The sequence below is a fragment of the Eretmochelys imbricata genome, chromosome 3 (assembly GCF_965152235.1).
Source record: "Eretmochelys imbricata isolate rEreImb1 chromosome 3, rEreImb1.hap1, whole genome shotgun sequence".
NCBI lineage: Eukaryota > Metazoa > Chordata > Testudines > Cheloniidae > Eretmochelys > Eretmochelys imbricata.
This window is the reverse complement of record NC_135574.1, coordinates 146,259,728-146,287,612: the sequence shown is the minus strand read 5'-3', so window position 1 is coordinate 146,287,612 and position 27,885 is coordinate 146,259,728. Positions and strand designations below refer to the sequence as shown.

The following is a 27,885-nucleotide window of genomic DNA, read 5'->3' as shown; positions in this document are numbered from 1 at the left end:
TTCCCATCTTTAAGTTTCCACCACTTAGGTCGCTCCGGTGCTCAGATGCTTCTGAGACCTCTGTGTTCTGAAGTTCAACAAGAAGTCTGTGCCATCACACAGTGCATTCATCAGGTATTACCTTACAATTGATTATTCGTGATCTCTTATCCTTAAGAAAGGAAAGATTTTGGGACTTGTTTCCTCCACTGGTTTAAGTTATGAGAGAGCTTTCTCTTTTCTAAAACCATGTGTTCACAATCACCAAATTCAGTGCCAGACAAGTCTGTATCCCCATTGAAGTTTCTGGTTCCAACATTATAGCCTTCATGCACTGTTTCATATCCAGCCTTCACATGTCCAACATGTGCATTTAGATTTTGTAACCCTTCACCAGCACCTTGACTTTGCAAGCTTTCCATTTGGTCTCTTATACATGTACCACATTTACTCTGCTCTAAGTATCTGGCATGGCTCCAAACTTCTTCCAGTCAGCGTTCCTATATCGCAACTTGCAGATCTCAGCTTACTCGCTCATTTCCGTAACTTTAGCTACCCTTGCTCCCCTCCCCTAACACCATTCCTAGTCAATTTTCAATGCCACTTCACTCCCCCACTATTGACTTTGTCCCCCAGCCCAAACATACAAACTCTGGGCTCTTGCCCAATGATGAGTTCTGTGCTCCTTTCACTACTCTGTCAATTAATTCAAGCCCTGGTATAATGTTTGAACAATGTGAGTGTAATGGGAAACACAGCCTTCCTGTGAACACTGGTGTGAAATTGGATGACATCCTAGAAGCCCCTGAAGTTAAGACCTAAACCCAAAAGTATGCTTTAATTTGTTACCAAGTTACTGAATTTAACTGCACTACTGTTCATTACTAACACAGTTAATATTATTTGCCACCACTAAGAAAGGTTAATCATCAGGGTTTGTCTTCACTACCTGCCGGATCAATCCAGCGGGGGTCGATTTATTGCGTCTAGTCGAGACACGATAAATCGACCGCCAAGCGCTTTCCTGTCGACTCTAGTACTCCACCAGAGCGAGAGGCACAGGCGGAGTCGACGGGGGAGTGTCAACTGTCGACTCATTGCACCTCGGTGAGTAAAGACACCTCGGTGAGTAGATCTAAGTACGTCAGCTTCAGCTACGTTATTCACGTAGCTGAAGTTGTGTAACTTTGATGGATCCCTCCAGTGTAGACCAGGCCTCAATTTACTGTAAGCTTGCAGGATTCCGTTTGGTCACTATCATAAAAATACGTCTCGTTCATAAGCAGGATATATGACTTGAGCACAAGGCACAGAATAACGGAGACAGATGCAAACACTTAACTTCTCACACATGTAACTACAATGGGATGCATACATTCTAATTATGAATGCAAATTAACAGACTATTTCTGTACTTACTGGCAGTTTTGAAATGGAATAAAGAAAATTAGCTTTTACCCTGTTGTTCTGTTGGCTCTTGGCAAGTTGACCTGACAATTTCGACAGCTTGCCACCTGGGAGTTTGAAAGTTTCACAATTCATGAGTTATCCATATTTAGGAAAGGTTCTGGGTTTTTGAATATGAAACTTGTAATTTCCTCCCTCATTACTCAAAAAAATCAGGGAACTGATCTTGATCAAGTTTCCCCCAAAAAATATTCATTTTTGAGCTTAGGCCAAGTCAAAATTGAGTTTTCCATACAAAAGGAGTAAACAAAACAAAAAAACACATTAAATGAAATTTCCAATAAAACATTAGAATAATATTTACCAACAATCCAACACTAATATATGGTTACAGAAATCATTACAAACCATCTCTGAAACCACAGAGTATCACGAATTTTACACTCTATATGGACTACTAATGCATTCTACTCAATCTAGATTAATAGTATTAAATCTGTTAGCAGTTTTCAAAACAGTCAACATTTTCAAAATGCATTCTACCACAAAAAAACTTCAATCATTTTCCTCCACCTATGCATTCTGTATCAAGTAAGTAGCTTTATTTTCAGGTTTCAGATGGATTCCTCCAGCCTCCCTGCTTTCTAGCCTGGTGGAGAGCGCATCTGCAAGCTTTGTCATCTGTTCAATGTGCCAGGAAGAAGGTTTCTAAGCTACCTTTCAGCTACATATTACAAGTAGAAACATTAAAAATAGTATCAGTGCGACTGGAAGCACCAATTATTATTGGATAGCTCAGTTAAGATCAGCATCAACTTGGTATCATGGTGACCCCAGAGAACAATAGAACTTAAATAGCAATTTAATGCATTGATTTTTTTTTTTACCTGAAAGATTTAGACCAACACAAGAGGGAAACAACACTTCAGATACAGAATTTGATACAAACACAAGACCCCCCCACTTCCCTTACCACTCACATGCGTCAGAAACAATCCAGAAATTCAACCAGGGCTATCTAATCCAAAATATGTAACGTATGGGAGTGGAAATTAAAAAAAATAAAAACAACAACACACTTCGTTCCACAATGACAAAATTATGTAAACTAACACCAAATAACTCAATTCTTAGTTGTGACTTCCTTGCAAGTAAACCATTTCATCAAAATCTTTTGCAAGACCCTTAATGAAGGCAGAAACACTAATTATGGCAAAGGCCACCTGCAAGGGCCTACTCTCCTCATGGTATAATGAACTGTTACTAATAAATTTAGGCAATAAGACTGTCACCACTTTGGAACAACAGGAAAAATATATGAAGAAAAGCCAAAAACCTCATCAATAACTTTAATCAGTCGGATCTCTCTCCACTTAAGGAAAATATAAAAAGGGGAGTCAAGCATTGGAGAGTATGTAGAGGAACAGGGACCTCTCTGCATATATACTGGGAATGATCTGTTTTGAAGGAAAACAGAATTTTTCAGATAACTAAAGTTAGGTGACCGACCCGAAGAACTCAGTGATTCTATTAGTTTACAGTCCAAAGGAGGTTACTGACTCAGGAAAATGACATAACACAATTACTATTAGCAGCCAGATGTGCAACAACTCATTTTTGGAAAAGGACAGCTCTCCCAACATTAATTGCATAAAGAAGTAGAGCAGAGTATGAGAAATTCTTTCAATGAAAAATGTGTCAGACTTTACACATCCGGATCAGGTACATTTTGTAATGGTTGCTATTTCTGGAATTTGAACAGAATACATGGACAAGAAGTTGACCAAACACAAGTGGGTATTTTTAAAGGTAATAAATACAGATTATGAATAAAATTCCTTAATACTGGTATGGTAAACTCATGTATATTAAGAATGACAAAATAAAGTTTAAAGAACTGTAAAAAAAAAGTGATTATCCAGACTTACAATCTGGCCAGAATATTGTGGTTAATAACCCTAACTCTTAAAAAACTGGCATGGAATCTTTAACCACAACACTTCTGTTATATCCTTCAAAAAGACAGCACCAATATCAGCAAAATATATGCTAACATCATGCAGAGGCACAGATTTAGTGCCAATTCAGAGACTGAAACGAAATACTTTCTCCTCAGAATGACAGATTTTCTTGGAACGCCCATCTACAAATTGACCAAAACCAATCCCTTTTAGCTTTCATGATATCAAGATCATTGCCAGACGTGCTTATGAACAGGAAGCCATCAAGGCCTTATTCACAAAATGCATTTTTTCCCTTTATAAAACGTTTTGAGACGAAGTTAAGAACTATTTGTAAATGTTAAATGAATTCAGTCTTAATGAAGCTTCAAAAGGACTCATTTCACAAAGCTTAGGAAAGTTATGAGAAAAATCTACCAAGAAAAAAAATGGAGAGAGAAAAATGTAAATAAAATAGAGTACTTAAAGCATAGATGGTCAAAAAGCCATGATTCCACAATCAAGAAAGAGGATAACTTTGCCTAAAAGCCAACCCTGATTCAGTGGCAAAGTGAAAGCAGCAATTAGAAATAACAAAACAATGGAAAAAAAGGGAAACTGATAGCAAACCAAAATAAATTAGAAGTTATGAAATACAGAAAATTGATATGGGAAGCTAAAGACATTGGGGGAAACCCATGGCTAGCAGGGCTAAGGACAATATGGATATTAGCAACAAAAGAAATTCTAGCAATTGTATAAGCCTAGATGGAGGTGGTAAAATTATTGTTAATGATGAAGAAAAAGCAGGAGTTGTCAATAATTATTTATGTTCCGTGTTTGGAAAGATGCATGATATCCTTTTATTACATGAGGATGTGTATTACTTTCTAGTACATTAGCAACTGAGGAGGATGTTAAACAATGCCTGCAAGGGATAAACATTTTTAAATCAACAGACTCAGATACCTTGCACCCAAAGAGTCCTAAAATAGCTGGCTGAAGAGATCTATGGCCTGCTGTGTTTTGTTTATAAATCTTGGAGTACAGGGAAAATCCAGAAGACTAGGACAACAGAATTATCAATACACTGCGTGCACCTAAAAAGTACATTCCAGTTTTAGAGATATCACCTAAACTTTAAATGTGGAATAGTGCTAGAACCAGGGGTGAACTTGAGAACATCCTCAATATATGACCCTCAAGACCACTTTTGTAGTTCTGAAACACAGTCAACATTCTACCACATTTAACATTTGTCATTTTATTATAGCGTTTATCACTTTTTGAAAAAAGTATCTTACCTTTGGTGCAAGCACACAGTCTGTCTGTGCCCGAGCAGTATATCACAGAGACAAACATATCTGGTTCCTCATTGCCCTCCTTTTTAGGTGGCTCCACTTTGGCCAGAATTTCAAAGTTCGAAAGATCTAAAATTTTTACAAATCCTCCCTGAGTAGTTATTACCAGGTGCCCAAGAGTAGAGATCTCAGATTTTTTCTCTCTCCCATTACCATTCTTAGGAGTTACATGTATTTCTTCTACAGGCTCCTCACACTCATCATCTCGATTATCCAGTATATCTGGTGGGAGCAAAATTAGTGAGGTAATTGTGTCCTGTGGGTCTTTGATATGCTGGATTTTTATTGGTTCCTCCTCTAGAGTCACTATTCTAGTGGCATAGTTCATTTTGTAAAGCACTAGATATCCACCACTAACATTTCTCTGCTCAGGCTGAATTATTAAAGGAGTTTGTACATCTGCTGGTGACTCGTGCTGGATCACACTGATATTTGTGCCATTCACAACAGCAAGACTCGACTCTAGTTCACTCTTCCTTCTATTACATAGTGCCGAATTTAATTTATTTAAATTATTCAAGGCCTCTACTTGATTTATTGCACTCAGGGATTCAACAGGGCATGTCCGTAGTCCTACTAACAAATGAACTCCATCTGCACAAGGAGTGATTGAATCTACACAAAGGTTCTCCTCCTCTGCAAACTTAGGCAGTCGCAGGCACTGAACCAATGTCCCAGGCTTTGGAACCATAGAGTTCCACTTATCAGAGTCCGGAGAAGTTAGATTGGCTGCTGCATCTGCGAATTGTTGAATGTAAGTCACAGGTGGATCCTGCAACAGCAACTGTTCCTGACTGTCCAGCTCCATCTCAATGATCTGTGGAACTGTAAAACCATCATCATGTAAACTTTTACTCATAATATTGTTCATCTGTGAAAAGATTTTTCCTGCTTTTTCATCAGACTCCTTAATGCTGTAAAGAAGCAATATTGGTAAAGTCCTCCTTACCAGAGGGGAATTCAGTTCTGAATTAGTGCAGGATTCGTTGTCAGTTGATCCCTGCTCTGATACACTCTCACCTCGAGTCCTGCTTAAACCATCCAGTGATCTCTGAGAGTTACTACTAACGGGGGAGGTAGCAGGTGATTTGTATGTTAATAAACCCCCAGCTAATAAACAAGGAAAGGGAATGTTGTGTTGTTCCAGATGCTTTTCCTTCATCTTTTCACTCTTACAGTTAGCTAGACAGGGATTTGCCCCAAGTTCTTCTAGGTCCTTAACTGTGTCTTCAAGCACATTTGCAACGATTTCCCACTGAAGTTTCTCCGGCTGCTGAAGAATGCTCAGGGCTGTTACATCAAGGCTCACCTCCATGGTTTCTTTTTGTGATGTATGCCCTTTAGAACAAACAATGCATTAGTAGATATCTATATAGCTATACAGAGAGATATACATATAGATATTCACCATAACCTAAACCAAATAAATATACATTATAGACTAATTCTATTAACTAACCATTTAGTCATTTCTCTACGTACCTTCAAATACAGAGGATACAAAAATGTGACATTTCCATACCCGGGAAAAACCTAGAAACATTTATTCCCCAAAAGTTAACCACTGTCCTTTAAGTAATTAACAAAATTCAAATCAGAATGATAGAGGAAAAGAAACTGAAGACTTTCCCAACAAGCCAAACTTACCTTCCTTAGTGGCTGTCCATACTTAAACTCATAAGCCACTCAAGTGACTCTGCTGTACACACACCAATACCCTCTCCGGCTACCTAGACAGCCCAGTATGACCCCCTCAGAAGGGCAGATTCAACTCCCACTCCTAGCTGATAAACCCAGCTACACTACCGCCATATTTTACAGTTCACATCAGCTGACAAACCATCCAGCAAAACACCCCTGCAGTATTCCTAACGACCAATCATAAAATATGAAAGAACCACCACCAACACTGAAATATGACCTGGTCTAATTAAACTGGAACAATGCAAGGATAAAATTTAAAAAGGGACTCCGAGAAGTCACAGAATCTTTGCATTATTTAGTAAACATGAATGATTGCAAACAAAGGTCCTAGGTTGATACCAAACCAGGAAGAAGAGCTGAAGGAAAATAATCCTGAGCGTCTTCTTTTCCAGCATTTAAACTTGAAGATCCAGATTTCTTCACCTCAAGTCTACTCCCTTGTACTTAAGCATTATGATATATTTAATTACATGATCACAGTTTTCCTGCAAGAACCCTATCTCATTCAGAGTGCAAACTGGAGAATGTAGAGCGAGTGAGGCAGTTCTAATCTCCCTCCCCACCCCATCCTTTGACATTTCAGTGAGGACCCCGACCTTATTCACTTTGCACAGAAAATGAAGAAGTCTTGCAAAAAGCAGTTGTGATCATGTCATTAGCTAGCAAAATACATCTATACACGCAAATAGAATTAAGATTTAGGGGACTATCTTTGTCACTTCCTGACTTTCAAGTGTTTTCCTTCTGAAGCTTTAAACAGGTTTTATTTAATATAAAAAACTGATAACTTTTTTTTTGCAAGATTTCTACTTCTCAACAGTACAAACCTTGTTAGAAATAAGCTGAAGCTTTCCTTTGCCTCAGTTTGAGAGGTTATTTTATTGATAGTCATGTAATCAATTTGTGGTATCCAATAAAGATTTTATTAGATAACTAAGTCAGATAAACAAAAAGGAATATTCAAGTCACATTTTTGTAAAGTTGAATTTAACTACTGGTATTCCCCTTAACTACAAAAATTCAGCTGCAGTAAGTTGATCATGGCACCCTTTTTGCTGCTCACCCCACTACTCTGCTTCAGACGGATACCATTCCCAGATATTACAATTATACATTTAGTTCACCTCTCAGTCTTAAAAGGTGGTCCCTCTAGAATGAAATCAGGTTTAAACTGCAGTTTTTATATACTCCTTTTTAAGGACAGAGAAATTTAGCCTTCAGAGATATGAATGTGGTACCTTTCACAAACACTGTTCAATCCAAAAACTCTTGGAAATTCAAGGTTGCTGTGAGTATCTCACTTCTGAATTTCCTGACTTTAGACTTTTTAAGTTTGCTCCTCACTCCTGTCCTAATTATTCTCAATTTACCAACACAACTGAGAATGAGCATAGCAGTGAGTTTACTCGTCCCCTCTTCTCTACCTCCTTCCTTGCTTTGTCTATAAAACATCATGCAAAATGGCGTGATATAAATAAGTCAAAATCTGAAAGACAGCAAAGTTATCTCACTGTATTTTATTCTTTTCAAATAAAAGGCACTAAAGAGTATTTTTTAAAAAGTATAGTTTTACATCTCAATCTTCACTGTTGCAATACCACAGGGGGGAAGAAATGTCAACTACAGTCAATAGTCTTTTCAAATTCCTGTTGTCCTTGTCCAGCAACTGTTCATTTAACCAGTGATGTGTAAAAGTTATAATAAAATTAAATGAAAACAGATAATGCAGACAAGCATGACAAGAATAAAAACAACAAATCTTGTACAGACTCCAGTTAGGTAAATAAACATGAAGGTTTATACCTACTGGTGAGAAACAGCAAAAACAAACCCAAGAATCTTTATAATTCAATATAGCATTTGGGTCCTTAGTAATTTTGTCACTACGGAAAAAGATTTACACAACTGAAAGTTATTGTACAACTGCTAAAGTTGACTTCTCACATTTTTATTTTAAGTCTCCCACAGAACTATGTATTTCCTCAGTTCCAGAAATGGGACAATCCAGACCCAAACGCAAACTATCAATATTTTGCTTTCTTTTTTACTTTAGCTTTGAACTTTATGTGCCTTTTTGGTTACATGAGCTATTCAGATACTGCATTAAACACTTTTCAGACACTACTTTCATACAGGACTGCACATTCTTCCCCAATGACAATTTTTCCCCCCATTAACACAGTTTGAGAAGAACTTGAATGCTATTTTGAAATTTAACATCCTTCTAGTATCATCTAACATACAATTTCACTAGCTGAATGATAATTTCTAATTTTCAAATGCCTATATCTAACTTCATTTACTTTTACATTACTTCATGGTCATAAACCCCAGTTGATTATGCTGCAGTTCTAATGCTTCATGCTATTTAAAATGCGAACACATTTGTATGCCACTATTACTTTTACTATTAGTTCTTTCCACTACAAAAGGTATGTAATGTGATTTTAACCCCTTGCCGTGGGATTTTAAGTAAGTAAAGTGTATTTTGCCATTTTACATTTTCCCAAAAAGCTTTAGCTTGTCACAGACTAAAGTGTGGGCATGTAGCGTAGCTGTAAATGTGATCCAAGACTATCTTTTCATATGTACATGCAAGAAAGCAGAGTTCAAATTAACTTCATTTCCTAACCCACAAATACTTAAATTCCTAACAGATTTTTGCATATAGTGTTCAAAAAATATACCCACCTGTCACAGATTCTGATCTGGAATGCTCTTCACTGTCTGAATCCTCCAGCAGATCATCACTAAAAGCGCAACACAGCTCAATGAGATTCTAAAACATGGCAACTGCAACATTTTCAATCATGGATTACATACTTTGCATTTACTCAGCCTCTATCCATCAAAGATTGTACAAAACAATGTTTGAGATACAATCGGTTTTATGCCTATTTTAAAAACAGAAACTGGGGAATGAGCAGGCTGACAAACTTGCCCAATGTCACGGGCTAGAATTGGAATTCAGCGTTCTCAATTCCTAATCTTATACAGACTATACACTCCCTTCAGAGCAACAGAAGTCATTCAATGACATTTAGGTAGCAAAGTGTTCATACTACCTCCCTATTAACTAAGTATTATGCTGTACCATGTCCAGAGGGCAAGACTGGGATGCTCTTATCTGAATTCTCTTAGAGATCTCTCCTAGTACTGATGGAGTGGCCTCTGAGGAGCCAGTCATCCAAATACGGAAAGATTGCAATACTCGACTGATGCAGGCGAGCCGCTACTGCTGACAGGGCCTTAATAAAGGCCCTTCGAGCCACAGAGATTCCCAAAGAGGACGACACTGTATTGGTAATGCTCTGAGCCTATGACAGACCACAGAAGACTCTTGAGGGAAGGATGAACGACATGAAAGCAGGTATCTTGGAAGTCAAGAGCAAAAAGCCAGTCCTCTGGATCTAGGGATAGGATTATGGTAGCTTGAAGTGCTGCAATAGGACATAGGTGTTCTAGTTCCTGAGATCAAATATCGGCCTCCAACCACCAGGGAACATTAAGACTCCTCGACTTGCTCTAATGGAATCTGGAGGGATTCTGACAGATGCTTTCTGAAGTCCTGGAAGGCCCTAAAGTTATCTATAACAGAGAGCAGTTGTGGCATCACTGGCTCAGCAGGGGAGGAAGAGGACTTGACCAAAAGGGGCAACACTTCATTTTGTGGCTCTTCCTCCTTGTGGATCTCCTCACATACCAGAGAATCATACAGTACGGGTGAGCGGTCTTGTGGTGCCGGTGGCTGTTGTGTTGGTGGTGTTTCTTGCAGGCTGATATCCTATAAAATTGGTCACTAAAGCATCCAGGGGTTCCAGCAAGCCCAACAGTATTCGTGCCCAAGGAACACAGGGCCATGTGCTGGACTCTGGAAAGTCCTCTTCAGGGTGCGTACCTAGAAGTGCAGGGTGGTACAGAGCTGAGACAGAGCCTGGTCGGAAATCTGTCTGAGGAGGTGTCATCTCCCAAGCTGAATGGGAGGCTTTGGGGCACTGGTGCTAGTACCAGAGATGGCATGTCAAGTCCTGTTCAGATGAGTAAGGGTTCAATCATGAACTGCTAAAGCGGCACCTAGGAAGAGCTCTTACAGTGCTCCTTAGGAAAAGGGACTCTGGTTCCTCCAAGATGTGGAAATTCTCAAATGAAAGAAATCTGGAGGGTGCTGAAGGACTATGACAGTGAGAGCTGGAGGGCTAGAATGGTACCAGGGCCCATAATGGGGATGGCTGCAGGTCTGGAGATGCAGGCGGTATCTCAGATTGTTTCTGTCCAGAGGAGGATGGTACCAGGGATGGAGTAAGTTGTTGGTTTGAGATGTCTCTGTAGCTCTGAAAGGATGTCAGTATCGATGTCCTTGAGGTGGTCTTCGATGCATCTTAGTACCTAGTGGTGTCAGACATTGAGGAAGGTGCCTCTCAGTGATGCTTAGTTGAGGATTTCTCCAATTGAGACTTCATCTTAGGTGGTACCAAAACCTTGGTACCAGTGTCAGCTGGAGCCTTCACTGTACCCATTGTGGGATGCAAGATCTCTAGAGAGTCAGCTTTAAGAGATGATTTACCCTTCTTTCAAGAGTTGCTGACAAGGAAAAAGTGTTTTCTTCTCCTAGAAGGTTTCATCTCTGAAATCACCCCTGGAGCGCTGGAAGTCACCGGTACAACCTAAGAGGTTAAGGACAACGTATGGAGGGGGGAAAATCTGACCCTGCCAGTGCTAAGGAGTATTCCAGGAGGAGAAACTCTCACGTAGCTTCTCTATCTTTGCAGGACATGCCCTTAAACCCAGTACAGACTTTGCACTTGGACAGGACGTGAGATGGGGAATAAAGTGGACCTGGGAAATTATAGACTAGTGCATTTAATTTTGATACCCAGAAAGATACTGGAACAAATTAACAATCAATTTGTAAATACCTAGAGGATAACAGGGTGATAAGTAATAACCAAAGCAGATTTGTCAAGAACAAATCATGTCAAAACAACCTAATTTCCTTCTTTGACAGGGTTACAAGCATACTGGATAGGGGGAAAGCTGCAGACATGATAACTTGAGTTTAGTAAGGTTTCTGACAGTCCCAACATGACATTTTCACAAGCAAACTAGGGGAATATGATCCAGACAAAATTACTATAAAGTGAGTGTTTAACTGGTTGAAAGACCATATTCAAAGAGTAGTTTTCAATAGTTTGCTGTCAAACTGGGGGAGCATATCTAGTGGGGTCCCACAGAGGACTGGTACCTACTCTGTATTTTCATTTATGATTTGGGTAAAGGAGTGGAGAGTGCTTATAAAATTCACAGATGACACCAAGCTGGGAGAGGTGGTTAGCACTTTGGAAGACAGTATTAGAATACAAAAATGACAATCCTGACAAATTGTAGAACTGGTCTGAAATTAACAAGATGAAATTCAATAAAAGACAAGTATTATACTTAGGAAGGAAAAACCAAATGCACAACTACAAAATGGGGAATAACCGGAGAGGCAGTAGCACTGAAGAAAAGAAACTGGGTGCTATAATGGATCACATATGATTGACTTATATTCAATGTACTCCAGTTGCCAAAAAAGCTACTATCATTCTGGGGTGTATTAACGGGAGTGCTGTATTTAAGACATAGGAGATAACTATCCTGCTCTACTCAGCACTGGTGAGGCTTCAGCTGGGAACTAATTCTGGGCACAACACTTCAGAAAAGAGGTGGACAAACGGGAGAGAGTCCAGAAGAGAGCAACAAAAATGATAAAAGGTTTAGAAAATCTGACCTCTGGTCACGTTTAGTCTTGAGGGGAAAAAAGCCTGAAAGGGGGGGTGGGGGCGCTGATAACAGTCATCCAATATGTTAAGGGCTGTTAAATTGTTCTCCGTATCCACTTAATATAGGACAAGTAGTGATGGGCATAATCTGCAGCAAGGGAGATTTAGATTAGGTAAGAGGAAAAACCTTGTAACTATAAGGATAATTAAAAGCACTGCAATAGGCTTCCAAAGGAGGTTCTCCATCATTGGAGGTTTTTAAGAATAGATTAGATAAGCACCTGTCAAAGATGGACTTGGTATACTTGGCCCTACCTTAGCGTAGGGGACTGAACTAGATGACCTCTTGAGGTCCCTTTCAGCCCTACACTTCCAAGATGCTTCAAGGCACCGGAGACAGCTGGAGTGCCCATTGCCACAGGGAAGAGACCTGTGGCAAGTCTGGCAGGGTTTAAACCTGAGGACTTGGGAAAAGCCATAGACCACAAAAGTTGAGGAGTTAAATTCAATAGGGGGGACCCCTCCATGCACAAAATGAACTAAAAAAACCATACTAAATAGAGTAAATAAAGCTAAAAAGTAAGAAAGGTGGGGAAACAGCTAGGAAGCAGTGGACACTGCAGCTGCTCCATGTCAAGCTTCAGGCAGTAGAGAAGGAACTTAAGCAGTGGCAGGTCTGTGCCTCCCTACTGCGACACCTGGGAGCACACAGTGCTGCACTGGGCAGCCACAGACACAGTTGTTTATAATCTGCTGTTGAGAGTACACAGGCACATACACATATCCTGTGGTGGAACACCAACAGGGATGTATACTTGAAGATGAATTTCAGTTAAAAAGAAAAATAAATTTCTGCTTCCATGCAGACTAGCTATTACTTTCTGGATCCCCTGAAGTTTAGTAAAAATGTGACAAAATTTTCTGTCTCCTTTCTAAACATCACCCTTCAACACTGACTTCCCCAGGAGTTTTCCATCAATGATTGTTTTATGGGCATGAGAGAAAGAAAGTCTACATTAAATTTATTATGCTCAGATATAGTAATAAGATCTCACAGAATACAGAGATGTATTCGTTGTGAATATACACATGGTGTTTTTTGGCAACTGCCATCCTTCCCTTTGCCTGATATCATCTCTTCAGTCTGCATCAAGTCATAGCTAACAGATTGAAATGCCTCAGGACAGGGTTTGTATTCTCTTTGTAAAAGGCCTTGCAAACATACGATTCTATAAACACACATTTCATAACCAAGGTAAGCAGTAAGGAAAGAATTATAGTTCTTAGCACTTCCATAGTAATTTGTACTTTAAAAGCAGTGTACAAACAACCAATTAATAAGACATGGAAAAGACAAGATCTGGCAACTCTTAAATAATTTTACTTGATTTCAAAAGCATAATGATTAGAAACTACACTTTCCAAAAGCTTTAGAACACTTGCATTTAACTACTATCCCGTGTGATTAAAATGAAGATCTATTCTTGACATTTAAGTTCCCCTACATTATTTCTAGCTTCCTGCATCACAATATTTCAAGCAAACTCTGATAATGTATCCCTTCTACCTGCAAGTTGAAAACTGCACACATTAAGACAGATGAGGAAAGTATTTTTAAATATAGCTGGGGTAAAACAGAAGCTTTGAAAGAAAAATGATCATCATTCACCAGACGGGACTTCAGTGACATTTTTACATCACGTAGTAGTACATAAGCATCACCACTCCACATTCCACTCCCATCTCCATGAATAATCAAATGATGAATTTCTGCTTTCTAACTAAGTGTGAATAAGTTTAATGGCATTTCTAATACATTATCCAAGATGGATCATTTTAAAAAGATATTTTTAAATCTGGAAGGTTAGCATACCTGTCTCCTTCCAATTTTGGTATATCTGAGCAGCTAGAGGAATCTTCTAGCCATGCTAATGTTGGTCTCCTTGAGTCAACCCCTGAGCTCTGTTCTCCTGACAACACAAGCTGTTGAACAATTGCTGGATCATATGCATTGATCTCAAACTTTAAGTGAACCTGAACAAATAAAAATGTAGAGGTGTACATTGATTTAAATCTGACAAAAAAAACAATTACTACTGAATTCTTAAATAAGATGTACCTTCATAAGTTTGGAAACGTCCCATATGCAGATCTTTCCTCGTTTTGTTGCTGCAGCTAGAAAGTGAGGGCAGCTTCCTGATCCAAAGCAGGCTATCCTGTCAGTGCCATCTGTGCAGGGAAACTGTGCTGGACTTGTTGCAAGTGTGACTGAGAGGGGTACGTTCTGTGTGTGCTCACCTTTGACAAATGGGCAGTTTGGGGAATGTCTCTCATGTTCAGACCTTTGTGCATTAAAAAAAAATATATATCAAAATACTGGCTTCTCAGAGCAGCAATTTTGTATTAGAATACCCTCTACTAACTATTAAGATCAATTTCCATGTTTGTGAAGACACTACATACATAATGCAGAAGTAATATCTCAACCTGTAATAGAGTTGAATCATACAATGAAATTGTTTTAACCAGAGTATAAGAATACCATACTGTTATTGATCCTTAGTTTGTGGTTATTTCTCAATAACCATATTGTATGAAATGCTTAAAGGACTTCCACGTATCCAACTGCAGGGGATTTGCATACACCATTAAGAGAAATAACCATGAAGTTATCATGACAACTGCTGGGCTCTGACTGGCTACTAATGTCAAAAGAGCAAGCAGTAAGATGCTGTAACAAGAGAGAAAATTTAACTCAAGAGTATATACAGTATCATCACTTGTAATACCAGACTTCATCTTTAATGTAGCTTTAGTAATAAGTGAAGTACTGTTTAGATCTACATTTCTCCCTACAGAAAGGGACACTGAGATATGTAGAGTCTTAACCAATAAAAATAAAAAAAAACTAGTAAGACAAGTGTGAAAGATTTCTGAATTAAATTTGTGCAGTCGGTGGAGATAATAAAGAATTATGATTCTTTTCAGTAACACCTGAAGGATAGTATCAAAGAAGAGAAAATCATCAAGTGTAGTAAATGGGGTAAATAAGAAGCAAAGGGCTAAAATTAAAAAAAAAAAAAATTCAGGCCAGCCAGAATGTAATTTAGCAAATGTTCAATTTAAGACATGTATTAAGACAAAGTTAGATCAGGCACCTAGAAGCAGGTAAAGAAATGCACTCATGCATACATTTAACAAGTCATTTGAAAACTAGTGATCCCTTTATTTAAAGGAGGTAAGATCCAAATCCGTTTCTCTTTTCACACTTTATATCAGTAACCTCATCAACTGTCACACCTAAAACAGAATCCTGAACTCAAGTATTTACAAGTGAAGAGATTTTAGGTAAACCTAGCATGTCAGAAGACAGACCATTAAAATTTAAAATTATTCCAAATGAGAGAGAGAGAAAAACCAAGTGCTTTCACCAAGTGCAGTTTCATTCTTTTCCTGTTCTATAGGTAGTGCAATATTGTGCTACTTAAAATGGCAGGACAGTTTGCATTTAACACTGGTATTTTTGGAAATCCATTGCTTCAAAACTTTCTAAATACAAATGCATAAGAAGAACTCATGGAAGGTATGTCTACCAAAGTGCTCCACTTAATTTTTTTCACCTAATGTATTTTTATATTATACAGAAAGCAAAATAGGTCTCACATTCCACAAACACTTAGGGCATGTCTACACTTACCTCCAGAGCAATCGAGCCAGCAAGGGCCAATTTATCGCATCTAGTGAAGACGCAATAAATCGATCGCCAAGCACTCTCCAGTCGACTCCGGTACTTCACTGGAGCGAGAAACGTAGGTGGAGTCGACGGGGGAGAGTCAACAATCGACCTACTGCAGTGAAGACACCGCGGTAAGTAGATCTAAGTATGTCAACTTCAGCTACGTTATTCACGTAGCTGAAGTTGAGTAACTTAGATTGATCCCCGCGCAGTGTAGACCAGGCCTTAGACTCACCAAGGTTCATCTGTAGGCTCCCAGCATACCAAACACACACTGCAGGTAAAACACATGGCTCTGTCATCTCCTGATGAAGCAGGCTATAAAAAGAGAAGGAAGTAGTTGTGCATCAATGATGTCAACATAACAGTTTTAAAAGAAACAATTTAACTAGTTATTTTATTCTTTTTTTTATACTGTATACTTTATTTCTGACAGCAAGATTTAAGCATTACATCCATATGGTGCACATAAGTTTAGACAGCAAGAGGCAGTATTTTAAGTTGAAAAAGTACAATACTACGCTACTACGTAAAAGACAGACGGAGCACTGAAAACTTCTCTGGCCAAGCCACTGGAGATGAAGGAATATCAGAGATCTCAAACAAGAAAGAAGAGTAATTACTTTAAGTAATTTTTGTTGAAAAAAGTCACACAACTGTATGATATAAAACAGCTGATAAATAATGCTCAGATTTTGTTAACATATCTGCAAATTTTTAAATACCACCTAAAAGATTGAAGAATGCTAAACTATCTGCTAATCTGTTAGAGTGCAAATATTCCATTCCATTTTGTCTCTCATACAAGAGCTTAACCTCCATACTTAGCATTTTTCCCTTTGTTCCCCAAGTCATTAAAGTACAGTATATCTAGGAAACATTTAAATGCAACTCTGATATTTCTCATGATACTGCATTTGTTCTTGGTTGAAAATTGCTAGCAAGCATGTAGGGTCTAACAAAAAAAATTCTTTACTAAGTATCACTAGTTATTTTTAGGCTGCCTTGCAAAAAAGACTCACCTTTTAAATGCATTTAACAGGCTTAGCAGTTGGCAAATAATGCTGATTTCAGTGGATGTAAGCTAGCCTTACAATAAACTAAAAGACCTACTGTACCATATATGGATTTACATAGTGAAGGCTATCTATAAGAAAGTGCTAGAAACTTAAGGGAGCTAATGAAAAGCATGGGGAAACAACATTAGAAAAAGATTTGTGATTATATTTAACCAATTATTCAACTAGCCCTAGATGTGTTTTGAACCTTCACCACATTAAGGACAATTTAAAATGTTATTTCAATAAGTCCCATTAAGTCAGTCTAATTTAGTGAACAAAGAATTCAGATCAAACTTTTTGCTTTTTCTGCCTTATGTAAGCTCTCTTCATAAAGGAGAAAGCTTTCAGTTACACAGAAATTGTTCAGTAATCTAGTGAGGTGAAAATAAATTAATGTAATGTTGATGATTAACAGAATCGGAGTAATTATTTTTGGCCAGAAATACAGATTTAAAAAAGAGTGCTACATATATGGGAACTCAAATCATTATCCTCCACTGACCATGGTCAAAAAAGAACTGACCTTGGAATTATTCTGGGGACAGCCTCAATGCACTTAAAGCACGAGACACCTCCTAGCTAGAAAGGGCTCAGTTACTTCAGAATTCTTGAGTTAAGAATTTCTGCCTGATCTTGTGCTACAAACAGATAGGAACCCATTGAGAAGTTTATCTTTGAAGAGCATTCATACGCTTTCCTCTGTATCTCTTTTAGTGTAAAATATGGCAATAATGTATTTATATCTAAAACTCATCATCTTTTTACCTGATGATAGAACCCAGCTTGAGCCATGGGATCTGGCTGCGCCCACCTATACCCTACATGAGGCCATGAGGTGAATGTCTCCCGTCTGTTAGCCTCACTATACATCAAGGACCTATAAAGAGACATTTTATGTTATCCAAAGTGTCATTTAGAAGAATATTAAATGACTACAGGCTGCACAAACATCTAAGAAAGCAAATGCCATCAGTAAACAGATAAAATTAAAATCAAACTAAAATTAGCCATTTTTGCAACTATCAGGAAAACTATGGGAAAGAATGGTTTATCAACACTTGGATTTCAGAAAATTTCTTCAAACAATTTAAATATAAGGCAATAAATACGTGATCAATTTCAAATGCAGGAATAAAGTTTGAATGTACTGTAATCCACTATGCACTCTTCAGCCAGATGGAAAAGAATAAGCATTAAACACTATCAAAATTATTCTCCTTATCTGATATTCAAAACCTATCTAACCCCTAAAAATGAGGCATACAACTATCTGAAAATCCCACTGAATAATCTTTGCTACCAAAACCAGACTAGGATGCCAGAGATGGAGATACATACTTTGCTGTATCCAAAAGGTCATTATTTTAGCGCAAACTGAACTGAAATTATGCCAAGTCCATGTAAGACAATATGCTACATCATAAATACATTGCAAGCTAAATTCTGAATTATGCAGCTGAGGTTACATAAACCTTTATTAATGTTAAAGTAATGAAGCCTGTATCTTTTCTAGTTTCCACAACTGTTTATCTTTTCAGTATGTTCCACACATGGGTCTTAGGGGATTGAGAACTGTATAAAACAGTGGTCCTAAACTTTTTGGACCACTCACTAAGTGACCCAATCTCATCCCATAGTGCATCATATCCCAGACACCTTTGCAGGTGAAAAGAATTGTACTATGGTGGGAGCTGGTGCTGTTGAACAGAGGAATGCCCCCATCTCATCACCTCTCATTCTTTAGAGTTTCAGGTGAGAAAACACAGCACTCCTGAACAAAGTTTCAGCTCCCCACTGCCTCTCCCCTGACAGAGTCTATTCTGCTGCCAGAGTCTTTCACTGCAGCAGGGAAAAGCTCTAGCAGTGGAACACAATACTGCTAACAATATCAGTGTAGATGTTGGAGGCACTGCTTGGACAGGTAGTGAGCCTGTGTAAGGTATATATTGGGGGTTCAGGCATGTAGGGCACTATACTCTACTCACCTAAGCAGTGCCTCATTGTCTACACTGCTGTTTATACCCATGCTAAATAGGTGTGCAGTGTCGGTACTGTAAATGTAGATGTACCCTTTTGCTTAACATGCTTGAAAGAAGAAATTATGAAACTGGGAATTCAAGGTAGTTTTATTCCCCATCTCCAAGATCAGTCCAAGGAGTTTTCTGCTGCCAAGTGAAGACACTGTAAATAGCTCTTTATTTGCGACACTGTAGTATAAAAACAGTGTTGCACTATTGTTGTGCATAAGAATTAAGTTTGGTGGTCTATACTAGGTATATGAGTGAATGTATGTGTTATGATGTCTATCAAAACAGACATAAATGACTCTCACAACACACCGACAGCCACTACATCAATTTGTGGTCATATCAACTCAAGCTGTGAACTTGGGAGATCCAACATTAAAAGCAGGGCCTGGATAAGTTAAACCTTGCAGAGAAGACTAAGGAAAAATATATGTGCTGCAGGAAGTGGTTTTGACACTTTGCTCCAAATAAATATCAGTACAGAAACATGCCAAAAGTTATTAAGCAATGGCCTAAAAATATACAACTATAGCAACCTAACTAGCAAGCAGGTATCATTTATTATCTTAACCTTAACAAGGTATTGCTGGAATCAGGAAAAGATCAAGCAATAGCAAGACAAGTGCAGTTTTCTCCTTTTGCTGCTGAAAAGGAAGTGATTGAAAGGAAGCATTTATACTCTGCAGAGGATGGCACAAATTTAAGAGGTAGGGGAATTCAACCAGTCTTCCACTAAGGAAGTAACACCCAGGAGTGATAAATCCACAGAGGTAGTATCTTTGGAGAAACAGTAGTTTTATTTAATAATGCCAAAATTTGTAAAAATCATTTACACTAAACCTTTACACATTAACCAGTTTCTGAATTCCCCATTTTCTTTTCCCGCAGATGGATAAATCCAATTTCTCCTTATTGAAGAAATCAGAATGATCCACAATCTACTTTGATCCAGACAAAAGGTAAAATTCACCATTAACATTTTTTTAATATACCTGTCCACAGATCGACCAGGTCCCACGCCAAGTTCTGGTCGCGCACTGGGTAAGAGGTAAGATAACCTATCCATCACAGAGGAGGCTACAGGTAAGGCAGCAATATTTTGATTTATCTTCTTAAGTTCATTTACAATGGCGTTGGCGACAGACTTCAATACATGATGAGGAAGATGGAACGTAACTGTTGCCCACTGAATTAAGAAAAAACGTTCAATTTGATATTCAAAAAGTTATTACAAGAAATTACAATACAAATATTTCACCTGGAAATCAGAAACAAGAATCAAGAAATACTAATGTCCAGTCTTGTGTTTAATAAGTGTGTCATTGATGCTAGCATCAGAATACTAATACAACACAAACATTTGTTCAATTTTTTAAAACTGCAGCTCATGAAAACTGAGTGCATTTATTACAGTTTGTAATCTCATTTGACTATACCACTCAATGCTGCACATGGCAGCCAAATTAAATCTAAAAATGCCTCAATTAAGATTTTTTTTTGGTGAATTATAATAAAAAATAGTTGAGTCATTTGAGTTATAAAAGCAGGAAAAACATGAGATACCTTAAAACTTAATAGGCTTTTTTATATCCCAATTTAGTTCTCAGTCAGAAGTGTCTTTAAAGTCTGAAGAAATTTTTTTTTTTTTTTTTTTTTTTTTTTTAACAAATAAAAGTCCTGAAGTCATACCGTTGCTCTGTAGAGTTTTAGTGGGGATTTTTAAATAACCACTTGTTTGCAAGTCTTTGGAGGTTAAGTTTGATGCCTACTCAGAAAAGAGTTTGGAAATAGAGATCTGATATTTAAACGTTTTATAAACTTTTTTTTTTAAAAAAGTTAGAGGCAGATCATCCTTTATTCAAAACTTCAGCATTTCATACAGTATTCCATTTTGCAGAGAAATCAGGAAGGTTGTTAGAGGACTAAACATGTGTCCACTTTTAAATGGAAATTGGTATGCAAAACAATATGGTTTCTGGTATTATGATTTATTATGAATTTCAGCAAAGGTAACTAACAGGTACACTGAGTTTCCATAAATTCAAAGATTACTCAAAATGCATCAATTTTAGGAGAGTCCAGAGGTCCTTTGGACACTTCACTTTTAAATGTACTCTTGTGCTACTTTACCTAGTTGCCGTGTGCGCCACATACTTGCAATTAAGTGTAAATTAACCAATCAGGGTCTTTTTACTATGTTATTAAACAATTAAGTTAACAACTTGCACTGAAGTATTAACTTATTTCTTGTGAGGATACACATACACACACTAAATATTTACCCTGTCATTCTGTTTTAATATGAATATATAGTACTATAGCCAGCTATTACTGTAGCTCTTTTGGGTAATGTTGATTGCTAATTTGGCTCCTCAACCACGGAGGTCTGAGTATCACTGCACTAGAGCATTTCATACTGAAGCAATAGCCCCACCAGTCAATCCCTGAGAATAGCATGTTAATGGCCACAAATCCCCGGATTAAGAGTGAAACACACTACAGACCAGCCCCTTGTCAAAACAACTTGGGCAAAAGCATTTAAATTACATTTTAAAAGTTGAAAAGTGTTGCATTGCTTTACCCATTCTGTTATCTGTATGTTCTGTATTTTGACTGTAAACTTTGGGGTCTTTCTTACTGCTCGTAAAGAGCCTAACCTATGAATGCTACATAAATATTTATTTTATGTTGATGTGAAGAGTTAGGCAAAGATTTTAAAGTTGGTTAACTGTTTTCAATTACATTTTGTTGCTGAGGAATTGGAGGGCTTTTTTCTTTTAGGCCAAATCCTGTTACACTGTAGACAAGGAAGTTTACAATTCAAACTCATGTCTCACAGGAACAGAAAGAATGAATTTTATACTTGTTAGGAAAGGTAAGCCATTCTAGGAAGACTAGTGAAGCCGCTCAGACCAACTGTACTATTAGATTAGAATAGATTTACAGTAACTCCTCGCTTAATGTTGTCGTTATGTTCCTGAAAAATGCTACTTTAAGCGAAATGATGTTAAGTGAATCCAATTTCCCCATAAGAATTAATGTAAATGGGTGGGGTTATATTCCAGGGAAATTTTTTTCACCAGACAAAAGACTATATTACATACGTATACACATACACACACACTGCAAGTTTTAAAAACAAACAATTTAATACTGTACACAGCAATGATGATTGTGAAGCTTGGTTGAGGTGGTGAAGTTATAGGGTGGAAGAGGGTGGGATAGTTCCCAGGGAATGCCTTGCTCCTAAATGATGAACTAGCACTCAGCTGAGCCCTCAAGGGTTAACATATTGTTGTTAATGTAGTCTCACACTCTACAAAGCAGCACAAATGGAGGGAGGAGACACAACATGGCAGTGGCTGCAAAATATTCCCTGGGGAAACTGAAGGTGATGATGAACCCACTCTATCCCACTGGAGAGCACCACTCCCTCCACTTTCCAAAGTGCAGAAGGGGGGATGTGCATGAGTGAGTGACACACCCACACACAGTGCAGGGTATGTTGGGGGGGGGGGGTGAGCGAGTGAGTGACGGGCATTGCCCCTTTAAATACGCTGACCCCACTCTAAGTATACTGCCTTTTTAAGCAGATCAGCAAGTTGAGACAGCAGGTGTGACAGGAAGCTCCCTCCATCTTGAGCCCTGTCCTGTCCCCCATTGTTCTGTGGAGATGGGTTATAGGAGCAGGGGGGCAGGCAGACACCCTGACATCAGCACCCCTCTTCCCCCCCATCCCCTGCACAGCAAGCAGGAGGCTCCTGGGAGCGGCTCCAAAGCAGAGGGCAGGAGCAGCACACGGCAGTCGGGGGAGGGATACCTGAACTGCCCAGCAATTGATAGCCTCCTGGGCGGCTGCTGCACAGGGAACTTAGGGCAGCTGATGAGGGACTGCTGGTCCACCCTGGTTCCAAGCCCCCACCAGCTAGCTCCAACGGGCTGCTCTTTCTGCAAGCAGTGGACAAAGCAGACAGCTACCAAACAACGTTATAAGGGAGCATTGTGTAACTTTAAACGAGCGTGTTCTCTAATTGATCAGCGACGTAACAACGAGAAAACGTTAAGTTAGGAGTTACTGTACTATGTGTACAGAACTAAGGAATGATGAATAAACTAAAACTGGTCAAGGCTATGTTTAACCCCCGGAAATACTCTATATCCACACACTAGAAAAAGTTGCCAATGTTTAGCTGCATTATTCATCGTGGCTTTCAATGAGGTTAAATTAATGTTACCAAGAATTCTTGAACTGCAATTCATATAGCAATTCAAAAATGACCTACAAAACCCTTAAAACATACAAAGGAAATGAACTTTTTTTTTTTTTTAAAGAAAAAAAGAAAAAAGTGTTAGAGAATTTTGGAGACACTTTCTTCACCTTTGCAACTTTATGGTTTGCTGCTGTCTCATGTGAGGTATTTTTTAAGCCATCTTTCAGTTGAGTGATGAACAAGTCATATCCCTCTGTGCTGGAGACATCTACCTTCTCTATGCAAGCACATAACAGTTGCTGAGCCTAAAAACATGTGGAAAGAAACAAAATTAGTGTCTAGACGCAGAAGCTACTATCCTGGAAAATTTAAGACCTGATGGATTCAGCAGCTAGATCGACTTCCGCAAAGATTTTAAGAAGTGATCCAGGTGGCATATACGGTTATTTCTGTACTTTTTTTTTTTTTTTTTTTAAATAAACTGCTGTGTGCTGAATGCCCCAAATAACTCGAGATAAGAATGAGATAGCAAATGTGTATTTCACTTGATTCTAAGGTCACACTAAAATCAGATCCAAATGACAACTTACATGATGCATTATGTATTCTGATGAAAACTAAAGATGAGCAATGATTAGCAACCTGATCCCAGTCACTTTTCCTTAGCAGCCCATTCCATGGATAAATCTCTACAGTAAAGCTTTTGCTGGAAGTAACCAGTTGCAAGCTGCCTGAGGAAGTATGACTGAAGACTAACAACATGTGGTGGACTAGCCACAAAAATAATTACAGCAACATGGCGCACCCAAAGTGGAAAGTTTTTGAAGACTAGCTCAATCACACCAGTCCTGTCACCTGGATCTCCAGCCATATTCACCATCACCCCCCAAGCTTGAATCAGAAGTGCAAAAGGCAGCAGCCAAGAGCAGGCAACTATGTGCCTTTACAGCCATAGAAGCTTCTTTAGCCTTTGAGATCAGTGACAAACTGAACTGCTAATTTGGAGACGGAAGGGTAAATTAGTAACAAAAAAAAAATCAATGATATTTTGAGAAGAAATAGACAAAGTGCTGGGCAATATGAGGCTCAAAACAATATGCTAGAAAGACTGCTCATGATTAACATTGCAATATTTTAAGAGTAGCAATACCACCAAGAAATGCACACAAATTTGAACAGCATAACCTTATTTTATCTCATTCTCCCTTGCTCCTAGTTCTCACCATTGTTACCTGCAGGTCTACAACTAGGTTTCCAGATATCAGAGGCAGGAAATGTATTTTTATTTGCAAAGCACATTGCACAATTCCTACAGTATGCTAACAGGTCATCTTCTGAGGAAGCGATTTTGTCAGATCTTTCATAGTTTGGAATTGGGAAAAACAAATATACTTCCCGATGCCATGTGCTAGCTTGCAGGCTGGTAGGTAACTGAAGATGATCATTTAAAAGGCGCACTCGTTCCCAATGGCACACACTGTGCCACCCACCTGGGCTGACTCCTGAGTTGCTGCCTACCAACCATTATTATGTACATTGTTTTCACTCCCCATAGAGCAGTAGACAATGGAAGCAAACCAATAAGAGTCTCCCAAGCTAAGGCTGCTCCTCAGAGGAAGAGCAAATTAAAATCCGCATGGCTCCTCACACTTCCTGAATCCTTCAGGAGACTAAAACTTAGTGTATCGTGTGATGAGTTTAGAGAAAGAATATTTGGGAGAAAAGAAAGAGCAGAAAGCCTCATAATGTTGTCACATGCCTATTAGAGATGGGTACAAGATACAGAACCTGATTTGTAGACGTATCATACCAAAAGTTAATAAATGTAAAGTGCGAGACTGGTGAAAGTCTTGGACTACAAGGAAATACGGAGCCAGGCATGGATGAAGGGATTCTTCCACCTGATCCAGTGCACTCTTCGGAACACCTGTTTAAAATTTCCTGGGACTCTCGGGAGATGGTGTTACCACCTCTAATAATGAAAACTCTACCAGACTGTTGTTGCATTAAAATAGCATTCCCTGCTTTTTTCCTGGCAATAAGGCCCTAGACTACCTGAAGCTGTTCCTGCTGATCTCCAATTCCTTCCCAAACAATAGTCTTTAAAGAGAAGAGTCACTATCCAGACCAAAGAAAAGTATCCACTACCCACTGTTTTAGGTACAGGGATCTTCTTGCTGAAACTGACATGGCCATGGAACTGAATACTGTTTGTATCACATCATAGGTGACACAGCAAACAAGCAGAACCCAGGAAAGTAAGTGTGTTGGGCTAGTTAGAGTCCTCATATGTGGCCTTGACACCGCCAACCTTTTGTAGTCACCCAGAAGGCATATAAGCTGCATATAATTGGCAATGGTAGCGGTAAGCCTGAAGACTTAGAAAGCTCTTTTCAGAGCTAACTATCAGCATGGGCTTTTTCCTGAGTAAAAATTATGGTCTTATGTTAACATGTTATCTAACATGTGCTAACATATTTTGCAAGAGTCTGGCTTTCCTCAACCAGCTTAGTATATGTTAGAAGTACACTGCATTGTCTACGATGGACTCTCTTAAAATAGGTTAGCTAACATCACACCTTAACTCCTAGTCTAGACAAGACCCCAGGAATCACACTTCCATCATGAGCTAGATGGGCAAGCTTCCTTCAAGTGATATGCAATGACCAGATGGTGTTTGCAACCACCTGTCAGGTAGGGAAAAATTAGTTGATTAATGGAGGCAACATGTTAGCCATTCATCCCTCTTTCCTTGTTTTTGAAATCCTAGAAGGCACATGATCTAAGGGCTCCATAGTCTGGGCAGTGGTTTCTGGAACAGGTAGCAGGAGCTGTTGCTTGGTTGACTACAACAGAGCAGGAAATGAGTCCCTATTTCTAGTGATTGGTGGACAGGTTTCTCTTCTGAAATGCCTCAGCTGGATAGCAGAAGCAGGACTGGCTATGTGCCCTTTTTGTTCCCAGATTTTAGCTTGGACTATACCCTATCAAGTTTTGGTAGAGGGTAATTACTGCTTTATTGTGATTTACATGATCCCATTAGGCATGCAATCCTTTAATATTAAATTAACAACTCAGGACAGTTTCATTATCTCTAGTGTAGAGTCAGTATATACTAACAATTTAGAACTTACCTCTGTAACCGGCAATTCAAGTTGAACCACATCATCTTGCTTTGAAACAGGTGTTTGCAGAGCTGTGTCTAGCAGCAAGATGCCATTGAGGTCTTTCCTACATCCAACTGCATAATCATCCACAAAGATAACTTTATCCACAGCAGAAATATATTGACATTTCACCCGTCCACCTGGTTTAGCTGCATGGGAAAATACAGAAGAAAATGCTATTAAAAGAAGTAGAATTATTTATCACAATCCAGTTTGGGACATGAGATAACTTACTGATTATTTAGCTAATTTTTTAATGTTGAAGGGGCAGTCCAGGACTAGTTTTTTTAATAGTTATATGATCAGATATCTTGAAGGCTATTGTGCCTTCTGGCAAAAGTCACTTTAAGATTAATGACATTGTTCATGTATTCTTGCCAAACAATTATCTATGACCATTTTAAGAGCTATAGTAAAAGCAGTCAATCAAGTCCGACTTTCAGTAAAAGTCTTAGTTTAGTTTTGCATGTATGTGGCAAACAAACAGTTTGCATTCATTCCTTTAAGATGATGAGTACCTCTTCTTAACTGCAGGTCAAGTTAATAGTAGGAATTAAGCTGTATAGTGAACAGATAGATCAAGCTAAAAACCCAACAGCTGCTCAGTACTGCGGAGATGGGTGAAGCCTCTCCAAGGCCAAAGGGGACCACCAGATCACTAGTCTAACCTCTTGTATATCACACTTCACCAACAAAACCCAGCACCTGTACACCAAACTGAACAACCAAAATATGACTGCACGCAGGAGACTACACTATTATGTTCCACAGGCACAGAATAGGTGCACCAATGCCTGAGGCCCCTGCAATGGCAGGGAATTAATTGAGATACACCCAGAAAATCCTAACTAGTGACCTACAGTCCATGCTGCAGAGAAAGGTGGGAAAAAAAAACCCCACGGTCACTGCCAGCCTGACCTGGGGGAAATTTCCTTCCTGACCTCACATATGGTGATCAGTTAGATTTTGAGCAAGAACCAGCCAGCTAAGCACATGAGAGAGAATGCTCCATGCCCCCTCAGAGACCTGGTCCTCAATGTCCCATCTCCAGCTGTGGCCATCCCTGATGCGTTAGAGGAAGGAGACAAAAAATACAGTAGGGGGGACCCCTTCCTGACCCCCTCCTTTCCATCTAGAAGGAAAGGCAAGGGACTAAAGCCAATCTAATTAGTCCCAGTTAGACAAGATACCATAATCTGTACTCATGTATAGTCATCCTGATATTTTCTTCCAAGAGAGGAAAAATTTCAAATGAGGACTTAAACGTACCACTTCTAAAACATTTAAAGACATTTCAACAACAAAGGTGTGCAAGACAGTAAAACTGCCATCTCTACAGCGCGCTCTTTTCATGTGTAACAGAACAATTAGAAGCCATTCAGCCTCAGCAGAACTTGATAGTCCAGATCCCATCAACTTCTGAGTAGTTTCAATTATTTTTACCAATACGTATCATTTTACATTTATGCAAGGTAACGTATATTGCCCCCATCCTCTTACACTTCAGATTAATTTTAAATATCTCACAGT

General features: G+C 38.8%; 1 protein-coding gene across 1 annotated transcript in view; it reads right to left on the bottom strand.

The window, feature by feature from the left end:
- The window catches only part of BIRC6 (baculoviral IAP repeat containing 6), a 323,928-nt gene that overhangs the window by 279,953 nt on the left and 16,090 nt on the right, over positions 1–27,885 (bottom strand). The window contains 9 exon segments of the mRNA XM_077813548.1: positions 4,631–6,025; positions 9,083–9,141; positions 14,027–14,187; positions 14,273–14,495; positions 16,125–16,207; positions 17,716–17,827; positions 19,970–20,163; positions 23,356–23,493; positions 26,323–26,504. Of these exon segments, the coding sequence (XP_077669674.1) occupies positions 4,631–6,025; positions 9,083–9,141; positions 14,027–14,187; positions 14,273–14,495; positions 16,125–16,207; positions 17,716–17,827; positions 19,970–20,163; positions 23,356–23,493; positions 26,323–26,504 (2,547 nt within the window).